The sequence below is a fragment of the Lepidochelys olivacea genome (assembly GCF_965140295.1).
Source record: "Lepidochelys olivacea isolate rLepOli2 genome assembly, chromosome: 14".
NCBI lineage: Eukaryota > Metazoa > Chordata > Testudines > Cheloniidae > Lepidochelys > Lepidochelys olivacea.
In genome coordinates this window covers 39,194,738-39,213,820 of record NC_140424.1, presented here as the reverse complement: position 1 = coordinate 39,213,820, position 19,083 = coordinate 39,194,738, and the positions used below count along the sequence as shown (strand labels likewise).

At 49.0% G+C, this 19,083-nt stretch overlaps 1 protein-coding gene across 3 annotated transcripts; it reads right to left on the bottom strand.

Moving 5' to 3' along the window:
* Positions 1-8,167: 8,167 nt before the first annotated feature.
* LOC311530906 (uncharacterized protein) lies at positions 8,168-18,862 on the bottom strand. Of its 3 annotated transcripts, XM_084647936.1 has the most exons (6): positions 18,576-18,862; positions 12,350-12,438; positions 11,259-11,385; positions 10,544-10,687; positions 9,403-9,993; positions 8,168-8,738 (listed from the first exon to the last, which is right to left on the bottom strand). In XM_084647936.1, the coding sequence occupies exons 5-6, from the start codon at positions 9,956-9,958 to the stop codon at positions 8,329-8,331; spliced, it is 966 nt and encodes a 321-aa protein (XP_084504062.1). In that variant the 5' UTR covers positions 9,959-9,993; positions 10,544-10,687; positions 11,259-11,385; positions 12,350-12,438; positions 18,576-18,862; the 3' UTR covers positions 8,168-8,328. The 3 variants fall into 3 exon arrangements, with proteins under 3 accessions (XP_084504062.1, XP_084504063.1, XP_084504064.1); XM_084647937.1 differs by lacking the exon at positions 11,259-11,385; XM_084647938.1 differs by lacking the exons at positions 11,259-11,385; positions 12,350-12,438.
* Between the last annotated feature and the right edge of the window lie 221 nt (positions 18,863-19,083).

Here is a 19,083-nt window from a genome sequence, read left to right as displayed (position 1 = left end):
TTGCCAGAGGGGAAGTATTGCCTCTTGGAGGCGCCCAGCGAGGGTGGTATATATTTGTCCCATGCCACTGGGTGGGGGCTCCAGCCAGTTTTGCATTGTGTTATTGGAACGGAACCCCTAGATACTGAACCCGGCCCTTGCTGCTGCCAACTCTGACGGGCAGAAGGATTACATAAATATGAAAGCCTGACACTTTCTCTCTTTCCTCCTTTCCCCATCCAGACACTCTGCCATCTGCACGGGAGACAAAAAGAGGTAGGTTGACGATATTTCCCAAAGGGAAAACGGGACACCATGTGGGGTTAGTCTGAGCCCTCCCCACTCCATCCCAGCAGGGCTGGTGTCGCTGCCCCCCCATGCACTGGCATTGCTGCTAGCTCAAGCCCCACCTTCCTCCCTTCCTGAACTCTGCCTGTCTGGGGCTGGCATCACCACTCGCCCCCCTGCATGTTCCTCTGCACCCCACTTTTGCCAAAAAAGTCGGGATGGCCAGGACAAGGCTTAAATAGGATCGTTCAGACATGGTGAAATTGCGTTTAAATTATGAGACAATTCCAGTGAAAACATCTTCATGAGATTGTAGTTAAAGTTACCAACAAAACCAACCCCAGCCATGACACCCAGCCCTAAAAATAAACCCATTAAACAGTGAGGTGATCAGAAGCTGAAGTCACACGAACAATCCTGACACCAACCTTTGTACTGAATTCATGCTCACGCTGATGATCAGAAACCCTCTCCCTGAAGCATCCAAACACCCTTAACTCTGACCGTGGGGTTTTCATAGACAATAACAAGACTTTTAATATAAAATTGAGAGGAATGAGTAGAGAGTTCCCTCCCCTGAGTGCTGACAGATCCCTCTCCTTCACCCCAGTGCAGGGGGTCTCCCCATCGCTTTTCTCCGACATCCTGCCTTTCCTTTGGGCAGGGCTAGGCTCTCCCTTTGGAACTGCTCACTCTTTCATGGATTGGAGAGATGCTCTCCCTCTGATGCTGGTCCCTCTCCCTTCTCTCTGGGCTGGAGATGGGGCTATCCCACCCAATGCCACCTCCTATGCTCTGGTCTTAATTGGCACTTCCGCAATGCTGCCCCTTCCTCTCTTTTCCCTGGCCTGGGAGTGGAGGCTGCATTAGGGGAGGGAGCTTCCCTCTGGGGTTTAAAGCTGGTATCTGCCTCTTCTGATCCCTCCTCACCAAAAGCTTCTGACACCTTCCTGTCTGGGTCTCTGATGCTGGGAATGGAGCAGCCCCAGCATGGGGAGCTGGGAGCTGAAGCCTCTGCAAACAAATGAGAAACCAGTGAAGTGGTTCCTATTAAATGGTGAGGAACTGCAGTGACATCTCTTCTTAGTCTCAGGTGCCCAGGACAGAGGCAGCTCCCTGGGATCCAGGCCAGGAATGTCCCAGCCAGAATAGAGCTGCTGGGGAATGTAAGAAATGGTCCCAGCCTTCCCTGGGGCTGAGCTCTGCCTCCAATGCTCTGATTCTCTCTCCCCAATGAACGTGACTCTGAATCCAGACATGGCTCATCCCCAACTAGTCCTGTCTGAGGATCGGAAAAGTGTGAGATGGGAAGAAACACGGCAGTATCTGCCTGACAGTCCTGAGAGATTTGACACTGAGCCCTGTGTGCTGGGCTGTGAGGGATTCACCTCGGGGAGACATTGCTTGGAGGTGGAGGTGGGGGGTGAGGGAGGCTGGTTTGTGGGGGTGGCCAGAGAGTCTGTGAGGAGGAAGGGAGATATCAGCCCAGAGGAGGGGATCTAGGCTATGGGGTATATGTTGGATCTATTCTGGGCTCTCACCTCCCCTGCCACCCCCCTGCCCCTGATCCGGGTCCCCAGCAGGATCCGGGTTTGTCTGGACTGTGGCCGGGGGCAGGTGACATTTATCGATGCTGGTGACGAGGCCCCGATCTTCACTTTCCCGCCGGGCTCCGTCCCTGGGGAGAGAATCCGACCCTGGCTCTGGGTGCTGGGGGTAGGATCCTGGCTCCGCCTGTGTCCCTGAGACCACGGTGGGAGGAGGGAGGGAGAGGAATATCCCACTGGGGACTCTGAAATCAGCCTTTCTAGCCTCAGAGAGTGTAGTCTCTATGATCTCCTGTGGACTTTCTATCATGAAGTCTCTGTCCAGTCTCTGGTGTCAAACAACAGAGAGCATTAGGAACGAGGAGTACTTGTGGCATCTGTGACGGGGCAAGGCCAGATGGCTATAGAAAAGTAGTGGGAGATAGATATATTAGCTCCAGGCTAAACAAATCCCTGGTACCAGGATAAGTGAAATGGCAGCTGCTCCAGGTCAATTAAGACACCTGGGGCCAATTAAGAACTTTCGAGAAGGCAGGGAGAAGGCTAGGTTGGTTGGGACACCTCAAGCCAATCAGGGGCTGGCTGAAACTAGTTAAAAGCCTCCCAGCCAGTCAGGTGGGTGTGCATGTCAGGAGCTGTGGGAGGAAGTTGTGCTGTTGGAGAGACTGAGTAGTACACACCTGCTTTGAGCAGGGGGTTGAACTAGATGACCTCCTGAGGTCCCTTCCAACCCTGATATTCCATATCAGGCACAAGGAAGGAGGCCCTGAGGTAAGGGTGAAGTGGAGCTTGAGGAAGTAAGGGCTGCTGTGGGGGAAGTAGCCCAGGAAATTGTACATGTCATGTTTCTAAAAGATCAGCTACCATAGCTGATACTTTTAGGGTCCCTGGGCTGGAGCCTGGAGTAGAAGGGGGGCCCAGGCTCCCCCCCCCTTTCCCCCCTGATTAATCACTGAGACTGGGAGACAACAGAGACTGTGCAAGGAAGGATAACTTCTCCTCACCTCCCTTGCTGGCTTATGATGAAAATGGCTCAGTAGACTGTGACCCTTGTCTCTAGAGAAAGAAGGGTTACATGGAAGGTCACAGTGAGCCTCTGAGGATAGCAAAATCTGCCAAGAAACGCGGGACCCACAGAGGCAAGGACAGAGTTTTCTCACACACCTTAGAGACTAACAAATTTAATTGGGCATAAGCTTTCGTGGGCTACAGCTCACTTCATTGGATGAATAGAATGGAACGTACAGTAGGAAGATATATAGATATATACACAGAGAACATGAAAAGGTGGAAGTTGCCATACCAACTCTAAGAGGCTAATTAATGAGCTATTATCAGCAGGAGAAAAAAAAACTTTTGTAGTGATAATCAGGATGGCCGATTTCAGACAGTTGACAAGAAGGTGTGAGTAACAGTAGGGGGATACTTAACATGGAGAAATTAGATTGCAAACATAGTTTCAATTTGTGTAATGACCCAGCCACTCCCAGTCTTTATTCAAGCCTAATGTAATGGTATCCAGTTTGCAAATTAATTCCAGTTATGCAGTTTCTCATTGGAATCTGATTTTGAAGTTTTTTTGTTGAAGAATTGCTACTTTTAAGTCTGTAACTGAGTGACCAGAGAGATTGAAGTGTTCTCCGACTGGTTTTTGAATGTTATAATTCTTGATGTCTGATTTGTGTCCATTTATTCTTTTGCATAGAGACTGTCTGGTTTGGCCAATGTACATGACAGAGGGGCACTGCTGTCACATGATGGCATATATCACACAGAAAGCATTAGGTGAGGTAGAGAAGCCAATCTTGTTATTGCCCCAGGGATTGTGCAGCCTATTTGCTACTGTCCTTTATGATACAGGAGGACTCTGGGGATCCTTCATCAGACAGTGTCACTGACATGGGGGGGAAGAGCCCACTGGGAATGGAAAAATGGGCTTCTCTAGCCACAGTCATCCTAGTCTCTCTGACCTGGAGGATTCCCATCTAACTAGTGCTCTGTCTTATATCTGTGCCCCTGTCTACCCAACCCCTGATATCTCATCTCTATGGCCCCTGAAAGCTCCTCCCCCTCCCTGCAGCACCAACGATGGGAGGGGGTGGCGGAAGAACCCCTGGAGCTGCAGGAGGAGCGGAGGGGCAGATGGGGGGGAGGGGGCTGCAGGTCAGAACTGAGGGAAGGGCTGGGGGCAGAAGTGATGTGGGGGTTAAGGAGTAGAATTAACAGCCAGGCTAGGGACAGGAAGATGTGGGGGTGGTAGGGACACAGAATTAATTAATTAGGATTTGGGGTTTTGGGGAGAAGCTGGAGGCTCCAAAGCAGCAGGGAGCCTGGGAGAGGGCGACCCAGAAACTGGAGAGTGTGACCTACAAGTCACGAGGGAAGGGATGCTATAGTGGGAAGCAGCTAGAGGGTGGGGCGATGTCAGATGGATGAAGGTGTGGAGAGTCAAGTACAGGGTAGGTTTAACCAGAACGGGGGAAAGAAATGAAAGAAAGAAAAATAAAGTAAAACCAGTGTAAAGACAGAAGCTTGGAGAAAGTGGAGGGAAACTCAAATGAAGAGTGAAAGCAAAATTGTCCTGAGAAGGAAAATACTCTGGGGCAGGCAGCAAGAAAGGAAGGGATAAACTCAGGGGAGAGAACTGGGAACCTGGAGTGCAATGATCTGTGATGGGGAATAGAGAAGGGTTAGGGAGATGCAGAGAAATAAACATATGGGAAAGGAGTGCTAGAGAAAATGATGTGTAAAACCCATGAGATTAAAGAAAAGAGAGGAGAGAGAACATGAGGTCGAGATCTATAAAATATTTCTGAAAGTGAGAGACTAACATTAATTCAACCCCATAGCTCAGGGCCAATATTTCCACTTTGGTACCTTTCAGAACCAAAAAACATCAGATTTGTGGATGTTTTTACCATGTATTCTGGTTATAGAAGTTCCTCTCAGCTCCTTTTAACCTGACATTTACTTAAGGTAAATAAACAAGATGCATATTTTCTACGTTTCATTTCTCTTTCATTTTCCAGCTGTGATTTTTGAAGGCAGACATGGGTTGACATAAGCGATTTGGGAGTGGGGTATCCCAATACCAATGAGGACCTCTCTGTATGTCATTATGATGATATCAACATATTACAGTAAGATGCAGGCTATCGAGCCTGCACTCTGGGTCATGTGCTTTATATAAACATGCACATCGGGAATTGTTCAACAGGAGAGAGCAGGTTGGGTCACTTTACTTCTCAATTTCCAAACCTGTCAACGCGTGGCAGATGTTCACAGTTTGGAACCACGGGATTTTATGGCACATCACCCCACAATCAACAGATTATAACACTTTTAACTATCATGTGAATTGAACTATTAAAGAAAACTGAAATATAGATCAAGTAGAACCACTCAATCCCTACTCCCACAGCTGCAGGGTTAATAGCCTGGCCTCTCTGGTCCCCAGCACATGTCCCCACCACTTGAATTTTAGGAGGAATTGCCATTATTTCTGAGGCCAAACACCAGAGTGGGACTTAAGGTGACCAGCTGTCCCAATTTTATAGTGACAGTCCTGATTTTGGGGGCTTTTTCTTATATAGGCTCCTATTACCCCTTAACCCCGTCCTGATTTTTCACACTTGCTATCTGGTCACCCTAGTGGGACTTCACACACACTGTGCCAGCAAGTCCACAAATACTAGACAGATTAGAATATTAGAGATCACAACTCTAGTGCTCTGTTCCTGGCTCCATTGTGCAGTGGTGGGTAGTGACACATAACCAGGTTGTATTTATTTCATGCATTCATCCCAAAAGGCAGTAGAAATGAGTGGCTAGTGCCTGGACTTTCCACATTGGAGACCTGGGTTCTCTTCCCAGTTCCACCTGAAGTGATTTTGTGCAGCTTCCCAATTACCTTGTAAACTGGGGGAGAAAGTGTCTGATACTTCTCTGCTTTCTAGGGCTGGGGGTATGGGGGTTTTATTAATGATAACTTTTGTGATCGGGAGCAGCACTAGGGGGGAATTCCAAGGGCTATAACCACCCCTCCCAGTGCAAAGGTGAAATGCTGAAGCTGTGCCCACTCCCCAGTGCAGGGCCACCCCAGCTAGGCCAGGCTCCAGTGTGTCCCTAGATGGCTGCTTGTGTAGCCAACAGGAGCACAGGGAAGGAGTGAGTGGGTCATGAGGGTGAATGAGCAGGTGCCGATATCAGAGCTCACTTAGTGGGGGTGTGGGAGCTTCTTTGGGCTAGAGGAAGGGACCTGGGTGGGGGGTGATCAGGGAAGGGGAGATGAGAGGTGTGGGAGGGGGCATGGGGAGGGGAGCTGGGTGGGGGGTAAACAGGGCTTTCTTGCAGTCATAAATATAAAGGGAAGGGTAAACACCTTTAAAATCCCTCCTGGCCAGAGGAAAAACCCTTTCACCTGTAAAGGGTTAAGAAGCTAGGATAACCTCGCTGGCACCTGACCACAATGACCAATGAGGAGACAAGATACTTTCAAAGCTGGAGGGGGGAGAAACAAAGGCTCTCTGTCTGTGTGATGCTTTTGCCCGGAACAGAACAGGAATGGAGTCTTAGAACTTAGTAAGTAATCTAGCTAGATATGCATTAGATTCTGTTTTGTTTAAATGGCTGATAAAATAAGCTGTGCTGAATGGAATGTATATTCCTGTTTTGTGTCTTTTTGCAACTTAAGGTTTTGCCTAGAGGGATTCTCTGTGTTTTGAATCTGATTACCCTGTAAGATATTTACCATCCTGATTTTAAAGAGGTGATTCTTTTACTTTTTTTTCTTCAATTAAAATTCTTCTTTTAAGAACCTGATTGTTTTTTTCATTGTTCTTAAGATCCAAGGGTTTGGGTCTGTGTTCACCTATGCAAATTGGTGAGGATTTTTATCAAGCCTTCCCCAGGAAAGGGAGTGTAGGGTTTGGGGAGAATTTTTTGGGGGAAAGACGTTTCCAAGCAGGCTCTTTCCCGGTTATATATCTGTTAGACGCTTGGTAGTGGCAGCAATAAAGTCCAAGGGCAAAAGGTAAAATAGTTTGTACCCTGGGGAAGTTTTAACCTAAGCTGGTAAAAATAAGCTTCGGGGGTTTTCATGCAGGTCCCCACATCTGTACCCGAGAGTTCAGAGTGGGGAAGTAACCTTGATATTGCCTTGACTGAACTCACTCCAAATTCCAAGTCCCTTGTCCAGCAGAGGACCTGCCACTGATGGAGAGTATTATAATTATTCATGCATATTTTATTTTACATTTGTAGTGCTGTATAAAATGACATTTTCATTAGCCATACCACAGTTTTAACAGGTATTTCACACAATTATTCACGATTTTTTTTCTTAATACACGTGTGGGAGTATTTATTATTGGAAAGAGGAATCCAAGATAAGATGGAGAGCTCATGCATACTAAGTATTGTTTTCTTTCAAACTCATACTAAAATAAGCCAGAAACGGCTTGAAAGTTTTTAATATGGTTATATATATATATATATATAACATGATAGGCTGCAAGAGTTCCACGCTCTGTAACAATTTAATCCATAATTAAAACTAGTGCAATAGCTATTTTTATATATCTCACTTTGCGTAGCTTGAAAGGGTGAGTTTATGGAAATATGTATTGTTTCAGCTCCATTGCAGAACAGTGCTGTGATGGTTAAAGGCTCTGTAACAGTCCTATTTTATACATCTCAGCCATTAGGATCTTACCTTTTAGGCATAGCTGTTTGCTCCAGGCTCCATTTTGGGATTAAAGAACCTGAGCCCAAATTATATTTTTGGTACAGGGGTTTTTTTTTTAAAAAAAAGGCTCTCTTGGTTTTTAGGTTTGTAAATGCAAAAACAAAAAATAGATGCATTAATTTCTGTACTCTTCTGTAAAAAAGTTTATTTTTTTTAAAATACGAAGCCTGATTCTCATTTACACAAAGTCCTTTTTTTACACAACTCAATCGGCATAAAGGGGCCTTGATGTGCAAGGAACTGATGTTTATGCCCTCTGCAGAGACACATCTGCTCCTGTACAGCATTTACACAGTCAAAGCTGCGTAAAAGCGCCCTTCATGTAAGTCAGCCTCAGTCCCTAAATGTTTTCAGGTCATTTGACCATCATGTGGACTGGTACACAGGAGTCACTACTTTTTGAAGCAGTATCTTAGTAACAATTTTGGCCCTTGAACACAGATGTGCTCCTCCCTTTGAGTTAAATAGGTGCAACAAGAGTCTATCCACAGTCAGACTTTGACCCTTGATAATAGACCTTTATATACCTATAGTTATTTGCCAAATCCATGGCCCCATGGTGTTCAGGCACCCCTGGCTGGAGACTAATAAAGATACTTATGAAAACTGAATTTACATTTTTATTCCACACCTATGCAGACATACCTAGGTAATGCTAAAGTAAAAACTTCATACATACAGGGGAAAGTATCTTTGAAGGGGAAGGAAGAGGGAATTCACAAGCACATACACTCAAGATGCTCTCACAGTTGGGTATTCGTGCAGCTGTCATTGTGTGTAATCTTCCGTGGGGTGGAGTGCCTGGGGTACTGCTCCAGGCCCGGAAGTTACGTGGAGGCCAGTAAAGGGAGGTCCCGGAATGCAGTTCTCTATGGGCTGCAGGGGGAGGCGAGCACGGATGTGTTCAGCCTGAAGTTCAATCAGAGACCGCAGCATGTCTGTCTGCTCCCGGAGCAACGTGATCATCTCTTGCTGCCCGTTTCGCCTGTCCTCACTATCCCTCTGCATTTTGTCATTGATCATTACCCTCCAAGCCCTCTGCTCGCGCTCCGAAGCACGGGAGGCTCGCAGGACCTCCTGAAACATGTCTTCCCTTGTCCTCTTCTTTCTCCTCCTCACCTGGCCCAGCCGCTCCTCTGGGGTGGACGGAGAGGCCCTCAAGGCCGCATTTGCAGCTGCTAAAGAAACAATGGACAGGTACCATTGCCAGTGCATTTACTCCCCTTGATCGAAACAAGTTACAAGCACAACACGCTCACTTCCCCTTGGGACTCAGAGCAGCCCTACCCATGGCGAGTATGGCCGGGGGGTGGGGTGGGAGTTGGGACAATAAGGAGGCGGTAGCACTGGGGCAGCAGCACAAGCAGATCGGGCTATTGTACTGCATACTAGCCCCGTTTCCACAGGCGGTGGGGACCGTAGGTGATCTCTCGCTCCGGAGAGTAACAGGCTGAAAGGGAAGAGCTCCTGGCTGCAGGCCGGGTCGGCATGCTGCTAGCCTGTGCGCTGCAATGGTGCCTGCGGAAGTAATTGCTGAGTGGCATGGCAAAGCGTCCTACCATAGGGGAAGGAACAAAGCAGCCCTCCCAAGAAACCTTTGGCAGAGGACTGCAGACTACCTCCCAGGAAAGTTTCCTAGAGAGCTCTACCGAGGATTCGCAGGACATCCTGGTGTGAATAAACAAACTATGCTGAAGGGCCCCCTCTGCCGAGTTGTACAGGGGAATGAGCAGATAGCAACTGTACCTCTCTTGGTTATTTCACTTCCTCTTCTAACCTATTCAAAAAAGCTGTATGTGAGCAGATGTGTCTCTGCAGTACTGAAGCAAACTGAGTACTTACCAGAGGTTCCCTCCCCTGCATCAGGCTCACCGGGGCTGGACTGCTGGGACTGGCTAGACTGCTCAGGAGTCAAAAAGAAGTCCTGGCTCGCCACGCCGCCGGATCCCCCTGTCGCCTGTCCCCCATACTCCTCCTCCTCCTCTTCCTCCTCTTCCTTGATCATCACCTCGATCTCAGGGTTCACCCCGGTGCCCTGTGACTCCAGGTCCCCCAAAGTATCCATGGGACGCTTGGCGGTGGAGGTGGAGTTGCCGTCGATGATGGCGTGCAGCTCCTTGTAGAAGCGGCACGTCTGCGGCTCCGCCCCAGAGCGACTATTTGCCTCCTTTGCCTTCTGGTACGCCTGCCGCAGCTCCTTGATTTTTACGCGGCACTGCTGCGGGTCCCTGTCGTAGCCCTTCTCCTCCATTCCCCGAGCAATTTGGCTGTAGATGTCGAAGTTCCTACGGCTGTTTCGGAGCTGTGCCTGCACGTCATCCTGTCCCCACAGGCCCAGGAGATCCACCACCTCTGGCGTACTCCAGGCAGGAGCCCGTCTGCCGCGTGGAGCCGGCATGCTCAGCTGGGTAGTTGCTAGATGAGCTCTCCACACTGAGCAAACAGGAAGAGCAATTTCAAAAATTCCCAGGCTTTAAGAAGGGCGGGGCATGTACCTGGCTGCCAAGAAACAGTTCAAAACAGTGACCAGAGCAGTCACTGTGGGGCATTATGGGACACCTCCCGGAGGCCACTGAAGTTGACATAAGCAATGCAGTGTTTACACTAACACTGTGTCACCTTAAGTGCTATGCCTCTTGGTAAGGTGGATTTATTAGGCTGGCGAAGCAAGCGAGTTAAAGCAGTGGGAAGAACACTGTATTGTAGACATCTCCATAGTGAGGCAGCTTATGTTGACCTAACTCTGTAGCGTACACAAAGCCTCAGAAACTGGATTCTACCTCCACATCCCATCCAAACACTCCTGTAAAGTCAGGGAGGAAACTCCTGACAGCTAACAGGGTGGGTGGGAAGCCGTGACTGATATTTGCCTTGATGCCACGAAACCTGCTGACTGCAGCCCTGACCTGGGTGGGACGGGGCAGAACTGGGGGCTCTTGCTCACAGCATGTTTTTAGGAGTCGAAGCTTTTTCCTTCACTCACCAGATGGTTTCTCTGTCAGTTTCACGGACTCCTCACCAGTGCGGGTGCCTCTCAGGATCTCCCTTTCCTTGGAGGCCTAGAGATCCCCTGGTTCTTCCCCTCGCTCCAACCCAGTGATCAGCTCAGGTTTGGTAATGGGGAATCCTGCACAGGGGATAAAATCAGGCAAGATCAGGGTCCATGGAGTCTTGGTAGAGTATCATTCCCTGAATTTAACCTGACCCTACATGGGACTGTGGTAACTCCGACCCCTTGGGAGCAGCAGATATCTGGGGGCGGAGGGTGTTGTCATGCCCTCACTAGGAGTTCTCAGGGTAGGTGCGCTCTGGGGGGATTTGCTGACACACACACACCCCTCAGATGTTAAACTCCTGCCTATTTCCAAGCATGCAGCACCAAGAACCCTCCCCATGGATGGAGCTAGTCCCAAGATGGCAGGTGAACGGTGTGTGAAGGAGAAACAATACAGGCAGGACAATACCCTGCTTCTGGCCCCTTGAAAGCTGGGGAGATGAAGATGAATTAGCATGGGAGGCAGAAACCTAATGGACCTGTTCCCTTCAAGGGGATATGAAGATGAAAGTGTCTCTTACACTGGAGCTGTGGACTATGCGACCCATTCTCCCCAAATCCAACTGAGTAGGGAAGAACCGGACCAGATTCAGAAATGCAGACCTCACGGCTTCTAATAGCTGAGGGCACAGGAATCCCTTACCCAGCAAGATTTCAGTCTCATAATTCTCCTGCATGACGTCCCTGTAGAGGGCTCTCTGACTGGAATCCAGCAGAGCCCTCTGCCCCTTGTTGAAATACACAGTCACATCCTTGAAGGTCACCGAACCCTGAAATAACATCAGTTTCTCCCCTCAGTGCCTGCTGCCAACTAATCCTGTCCCAAGCAGGGGACAGGGACAGGAATCTCAAGACCTTCATATTTCATGGTAGCCTCTGGCTAGTGGCTTCAGCACTGAGAATCTGATCAGTTTTCCCAGCCCTGTCCATGGGGGTGTTTCCTAGGGTTACCATACACCTGGGTTTTCCCCAGACATGACCTTGTTTTTGGCCCTCTGATCTCCATCCGGGCAGATTTTTGAAATATGAATATCCGTGATTTTTCCTTGCTCATCCTTTTTCCAGCACTGAATCTGGATGAACTGCTATTCCTGGCGTGCCCTAACAGCAGCATGCATGTTAACTGGTTTTGTCATCCTTATTTCTGGGCTGCTGCTGGCTGGGCACTGCCTTCAGAGCTAGCAGAGAGCGGCAGCTGCTGGCTAGGCACCCAGCCCTGAAAGCAGTCCCGTCACCAGCAGCAGCCCAGAAATAAGGATGGCATGATATTGACTGTTGAGTGGCTGAAAGGGATCCTGCTTGTACAGCTCAACTTCAGGTACGCTCTACAGAGACATATGCATGAGCACAACAGGAAGATGTGCAGTAGGAAAGGACTGACTGCATGCAAAGAGGTACACTTAAATTTGATTTACATTTATTTTTGAGGCCATTACGCTTGTTATTTATAAATGTTAGCTATTCAAAGCGGAAAGAAACTGTACAGTCAAAATAGAACTCCCCCCACCCCTCCCCTCTGTTTGGGAACTTGAAATATAGTAACTGTAGTGTTCCCTCTTTCAGAAATGGGGGACTGTTCACTCCCTCCCAATGGGCCTGTTCTGAAAATCAGGCCCAGGTTGAACATGTCCCAGCAGGTTTATCGCACCGTGTCCCCTCCCTGTCTCACCCTGAGTATTTCTTCCCCTCCCCCTTCACAACAACCCGCCCTGCAGATCCCTGAAAATCCCCTACCTGAGCTGGCTCCACCACAGCCACTTCCCTTCCCTGTTTCCTAGGAGGATGGGACCATCGGGAGTGAAACGTGGATGTGATTCCTCAGCCTGTCAGGGTGAGAGCGGTGATGGGGGAGGTTTCAGAAGGGGCTTGAGTCCATTTCACACCCCAATTCCCCCCAGGCTCTCTCCCTGCAGACAGACACTCTGGACTCTGCCACGCTGGGAAAACGCTTAGCTTAAAAAACCCTCAGTCACTTTATTACAACACAGACCCGGCCCCTCCCACCAGCACTGAACCCACCGGGACACTTTTAACCCCCTGCCCCCAGGGTCAGAGTCTCTAAGACAAATGCTAGGAAAGAGCAGAATCAAAGGAGGCACTTTGGGGGGGTTCCCCCTGACATTGGCCCTGACGGCAGCACGTACCCTCAGCAGCGCAGGGACTCAGACGGGGCAAAACCTGGCTTTTCCTCTGTCAGCTCCTCCCCTTGTTCCCAGGAGAGTCAGGCTGCCCAGGGGTGATGTAGGGAATGGATCCCAGCGGGTCTGGGAACCTCCCTCCCCATTTATTGCTCCTGCTGCCCCTTTCACTCTCACCATTCCCCTTTCTATCTCCTTCCCTCTCCCTGGGAGAACTGGTGACTGTCCCGTTCCCATGGGCGTTTGCTTTCCATTGAGAGAGTGGGTGTGGGTCTGAGGGCAGCAGCTCTGGGAGCCGCAGACATATAGGGAGCCCCTCCCACTCTGGTACAAGCTCACCAGCAGAATGTCACTTTCCTGCCTGGCCTCAGCCCTTTCCCCCACGTCTCTCTCCTCACTTGCAGGCTCTGACTCAGGAGCTGATGTTGGCAGAGCCAAGGACGGCCCCAGGGGGCTAGTTCCCGGCACTGGGGAAAGTCCCCACCTGGGCTGGGCACAGAGGGAGCTCTAATGACAGTCTCTCCCTGACACAGACCCTGCTGAGGAAGCAGCAGCTGCTCAGTCTAGGCTCCCAGATCACAAGGGAGGAGGCAGAAGCATCTAGTGTTTTCCCCAGGAATTGAAATTTGGGGGGTGTTCGAATTTACAGGAAGGATGAGGGCCAAGGAGTGAGTCCATGAGGGCAAAGGTGGGCTGTATGGCATCATACTAAAAACTGATTGTGAAACGGTTTTTTCATTTATTTAGATTTAACTCCTGTTGTAAAAAATCAAAAATTAAAATTGGGTACTCAAGCCTTCTATGAAGCACAATATCTACATCCTTCTTCGTTTCTTGCTATAATTTTGCACAACTCTATTAATGAACTTCTTGAATGCAATGCGTTCATCTTTGGTGACTTCCTGCGTGTACAGAACTTCCAGTCCTTCAAATGATATGCTCATTAGTTCATTCTTATGATCAGGCACAAGGCGACTTCTTTCAGAAGATAAAATTCTATTCTGTCATGAAAAAGAACGCTCAACTGTAGCTGTTGTGACTGGGAGTAGCAAGAGACGAATTCCTACTTCTTTCAGCCCAGGAAACACAGCACAAAGATCAGGTCAAGCCACTAGTGACGATAAAAAAGAAGTTGAAGTGAAATCTTCATTCATTCATCGTATGACATTCCATTCTGTGTTCAAATTCTCTATTCTGTCCTGATCGCATCTCAGCCCCATTTCTGGTAGTACATCACTCCACTCAACTGTCGGTGTTTTATAAGATAGGCATCTGTAAAAGACTGAATGGAATCCAGAAGTCTCTGTTGTAGATTTGTAAGAATCAAGTCTGTGTACTTTTTCAGCTGGCTTAACAAACACGTCTTCTCACCTTCACTTAAGGATTCAACGTAAGTGCCTTCATTAGTCAACTTCTGGACTAAAGTCTTTGCTTCTTCCAGTACGTTTTCAATGCATATCTCTCCGATTGATCCAAGTATAGCTTCTATTGCTGGACAAAGGTCTACTAGTGTTGTAGCAGATGCCTGGATGACATTGTTTAATGATCCAAGTAGTTTTAACAGTAGACTTACAAAAGAGAGAATGGTGATTGTCTTTTCTGAACGTAGTCGCAAAAGTAGTCCACCCGCCTCACTACTTAGATCCATCCCATTGTGGTAGATACTTTCCAAAGTCAGTAATAATGGTTGCAGTAATTTTAAGACAACAGCCAAGGATCACGCATGAGAAAACCAGTGAGATTTCCCAGGTTGGACTAATTTGAACTTCAGTCCCGGAGCATCTTTTAGTTTTTTCAAGACGTTCAGTCTTTTTGGACTCTTGTTGAAAAAGAGAGTACAACAAAGACATTAAATTTATGGCTTTTTAAACGTCTCTTGAAGATTCTGCAGCTCGTACTAGTGCTAGTTGAGTAGATCATAGAATCACCAGTCTGGAAGGAACCTTGAGAGGTCTTCTAGTCCAGTTCCCTGCATTCAAGGCAGGAAGAGAGTATTATCTAAGACTATCCCTGACAGGTGTTTGTCTAACCTGCTCTTAAAAACCTCCAGTGAAGGTGATTCCACAACCTCTCTGGACAATTTATTTCAGTGCTTAACTACCCAGGCAGTTAGGAAGTTTTTCCTGATGTGCAACCTAAACTTCCCTTGCTGCAATTTCAGCCCATTGTTTTTTATGTTATCCTCAGAGATTAGAGAGAACATTTTTTCCTCCCTCCTCCTTGTAACAACCTTTTATTTACTTGAAAACTTATGTCCCCTCTCGGTATTCTCTTTTCCAGACTAAACAAACCCAGGTTTTTCAATCTTCCCTCATAGATCACGTTTTCCAGACTTTTAATAATTTTTTTGCCTTTCTCTGATCTTTCTCCAATATGTCCACATCTTTCCTGAAATGTGGCGCCTAGAACTGGACACAATACTCCAGTTGAGGCCGTATCAGTAAAAATAGAGCAGAAGAATTACTTCTTGTGTCTTGCTTACAACACTTGTGCTAATACATCCCAGAATATTTGCTTTTTTTGCAACAGTGTTACACTGTTGACTCATATTTAGCTTGTGATCCCTTATGACCCCCAGATCACTTTCCCCAGTACTCCTTCCTAGGCAGTCATTTCCCATTTTGTATGTGTGCAATTGATTATTCCTTCCTAAATGGAGTACTTTGCATTTATACTTATTGAATTTCATCCTATTTACTTCAGACCATTTCTCCAGTTTTTCCAGATCATTTGGAATTTTAATCCTATCCTCCAAAGCACTTGCAACCCTTCCCAGCTTGGTAACGTCCACAAACTTTATAAATGCACTCTCTATGCCCTTATCTATATCACTGATGAAGATGTTCGAACAGAACCGCACCCAGGAGCAATCCCTGTGGAACCCTGCTCGATATGCCCTTCCAGCTTGACTGCGAACCACTGATGATTACTCTCTGGGAATAGTTTTCCAACCAATTATGTACCCACCTTATAGTAGTTCCATCTAAGTTGTATTTCCTAGTTTGTTTATGAGAAGGTCATGCGAGACACTATCAAAAGCCTTACTAAAGACAAGATATACCAACTACCGCTTCCCCCCTATCCACAGGGCTTGTTATCTTGTCAAAGAAAGCTATTTGGTTGGTCTGACATGCTTTGTTCTTGAAAAATCCATGCTGTTACTTATCAATTTATTATCTCCTAGTTGTTTGCAAATTGATCCCTTAATTATTTGCTCCATTATCTTTCTGGGTACTGCAGATAAGATGGCCTCTGCAGTGTTTATAGGAAATATTAGGGATACACTTTTCTCTGAGCAAAGCTCATACTCCAGGTCTTCCAGGGAAGTTCACAGCTCCATCCAATGCACAAGCAGGCCTCTGTCTGGGGTCCAGTTTACTAGCATTTAACTCTTCTAATACGTGGGTTGTCACAGATGCAGCCAATGTGTCTTCTATAACCTGAACATCTAGAAATGTATCTACTGGCCTACCACAAACATCATGATAATCTAAACAATGACTTAATGCCCATTTGCATGAGTGCATTCATCAGCCATGTAAGCAAATGTTTTAAGATGATGAGAGAGTTCTTCACTTTTTCCAACTGCTGAGTCTTGCACTGCATGCTTCTAACCAGTCAGTTGAGTTTCTTAGAGAAAGATAGTGAGCATTTGCTGGTCTTGTTTGGAACCAGTGTCCAGCTTCCAGATTAACAAATGACAATGCATTTAACATTGGCCTTCAGTTTGTAGTGTGTGGTATCTCTTGCTTAAATACAAAGTATGGTGTGTGACAGCCATGTTTGTTCACATGAACCATGTTGGGTCTCCAGCATTCTTAACAACCTCATTAAGTACTTCTGGCTTTGACAGTGACCAACAAACACTGGGATTTAGGTTGGGGAGACATTGTTTCTTTAGTAGGTAGCTGTATTTGTGCTTCGGACTTGTTTAGATGTTGAAACACCACTTGAACCTTCAGGTGACATGTTGGCATATTCTTGGTATGTTTGTCATCTTGGTTGGTTTGACCACTGAAGGGGGTGATGGCAGAGTTGGGGGTGGCGGGAGGGAGTGCAGGGAAAGCCCTGGAAGCATCTGATCCAGGAAGCTCAACTAACTCTAGGGCTCTAATATGAGCAGAGAGACACACAGACACCAGCCTCCTCTGCCTTAGGGCACGTCTTCGCTGGCAGCGCTTTAACTTGGCTTGTGTAGTCGCGGCACAGCGCTCTAAAAAAACCCACCTCCACGAGGGACATAGCTCCCAACGCTGGTGCACTGTCTACACTGGCACGTTACAGTGCTGAAACTTGCAGCACTCGGAGAGGTGTTTTTTCACACCCCGACCCAGAAAGTTGCAGTGCTGTAAAGTGCCCGTGTAGACAAGCCCTTAGCAATAACCAGCTTTCCCCCTCCCCTCCGCCCCCTTATGACTGAGCCTCCCTGGGTTGGGGTTGTCCTAGCAGCCCCCATGGACAGTTCAACAGCTGCAGTTTTCATTTGCCCACCTGGACTCACACCAGAACAGAACCAGAGAACCAATATGCTTAACTAAACTGGAACCAGACTTAAACCATCATTTTTCCTCTTACTCACTGAATCTGAATCAAACTGGGGGGGAAAAAAATGGTTGCCAGTTAAAATAAAGTTTCAGCAATTTTTCAGCTCAATAATTGAAATAAAATAAAAGCTACTCTGATCTTACTTTCATTATAAAAAATAAAACAACACACTGGCATGTGATTGCTACCAGAATGGCATGCCTCAGTAGAAGAAGAGAAGGTGGCAGCCAACAGGAGTAGGGAGGGAGATGAGAGAGAAGAAGTGGGGGGCTCCCTGGTCCCAGAAGTTAACAATAACTCTTCAAGCCCAAGTTAAAAGGCTGCTCAACTCTTCTTCCTCTTAGACAGGACTTCTCTCCCCCATCCTCACCCCCTGGTGCAGCTCCTCCCTCCAATTGCCCCATCTGACAAAGGGCCCCATGACCCAAATTCAGTTCCCCACTGAAGCAAGCTGCAGGGGCCCCCCTTCTGGGGCAACTACCAAGTAACCAAACCATTTTGGGGTCTATTGAACCAGGAACCGAACACACCGTCTGCCACTGAACCCGAACCAAACCCCAATTCCACTCCTTGCAGCTCGCGGTGACTCTGGTTTGATCCTGAATCCTGCACCGAAATCAGACCAGCCCCTGTACAGTCCTGTCAACCCAGGAGTCAGACCCCCCCCAATAATGAGATTGTCTTTAAACTGGGAGCAGAGTGGGCAGAGGAGTGGGGGAGGGATTGCGTGTGGCCATTTGCCTTGTAAATGTTCAGCCCTTCCGGGAAGTCTCTTGCTCCCCCCCCCCCGGCTTGTTTTTGTTTGACCATTGCTGGGAGGGCAGGGGGAGACTCACTGGTTGCTGGGCGGGGCAGCCCGTCACCCCCTCCTACCCCATGGGGCGGGGGAGCTGCCTTGTGTCTCTCCCCTCCCCTGCCCTGCCAGTCTCCTCTTGCTCTCAGCCTCCCTCCAGCCTCCCCACATCCCCCCTTTCCCTCGCAGTGACCCCCCACATCTTCCCTCCATTGCCGCCTCGCTGCCCCCCAGCCCCGTCATTCCCCCCCCCGCCCCCGGAGTCGCCCCATCCTCCCTTCAGTGCAACCACCGCCCCCGTTCCCCCCCGACCCACACCCCGCCCCTCTTCAGCCCCCCCTCCCCCCACGTGTCGCTCCCCCCCGCCCCCGCCCTGCGCACAATGGCACTCGGGGGCCATCTTCCCGAGATGCACAACCCGGGAATCGCAGCCGGCTCCGCGGGGAGCCGCCCGGGGGTGACGGGGGGGGCGGGTCTCTCTTACCTTCCCCCCGAGCGGGGCCCCCCGGGGCAGGGGCCGGGCCGGGAAGGGGCCCTGGCCGGGCTGGGGGCTCTGCCCTGGGAGAGGCTCCCGGGGAGCAGCGGGCAGGGCCCGGCTGGAGGTTCCCCTCTCCCGGCTGCAGCCCGGGCTCCGGGCGCCCAGCACCAGCCGCCGGGGCGCGGGGATCTCGCCGGGAGCCAGCGGCCGCGATTCACCCCGAGCGCAGCCAAAGCCCAGGCCGGAGCGGGCCTGGCAGGGGGCGGGGAATCCCCGGGCCAGCCATTCCGGAGGCTCCGTGTAGCCAGCTCATCCAAAGAAATACGCGGAGCCTAACCCCGCTGTCTGATTGGCGCGCTCAGCTGCCTATCACAACTCCCAGCTCTCTGATTGGTACGGAAGGGAACGTCCCCCCTTCTCCTTTATTACACTTCAGCCATCTCAGGCGGGCGAGGGGAGGGCTTCCGCCCGGGAAGGATGTTTAAAGGTGCGTTCGGCCCTGGGCGATGATTGG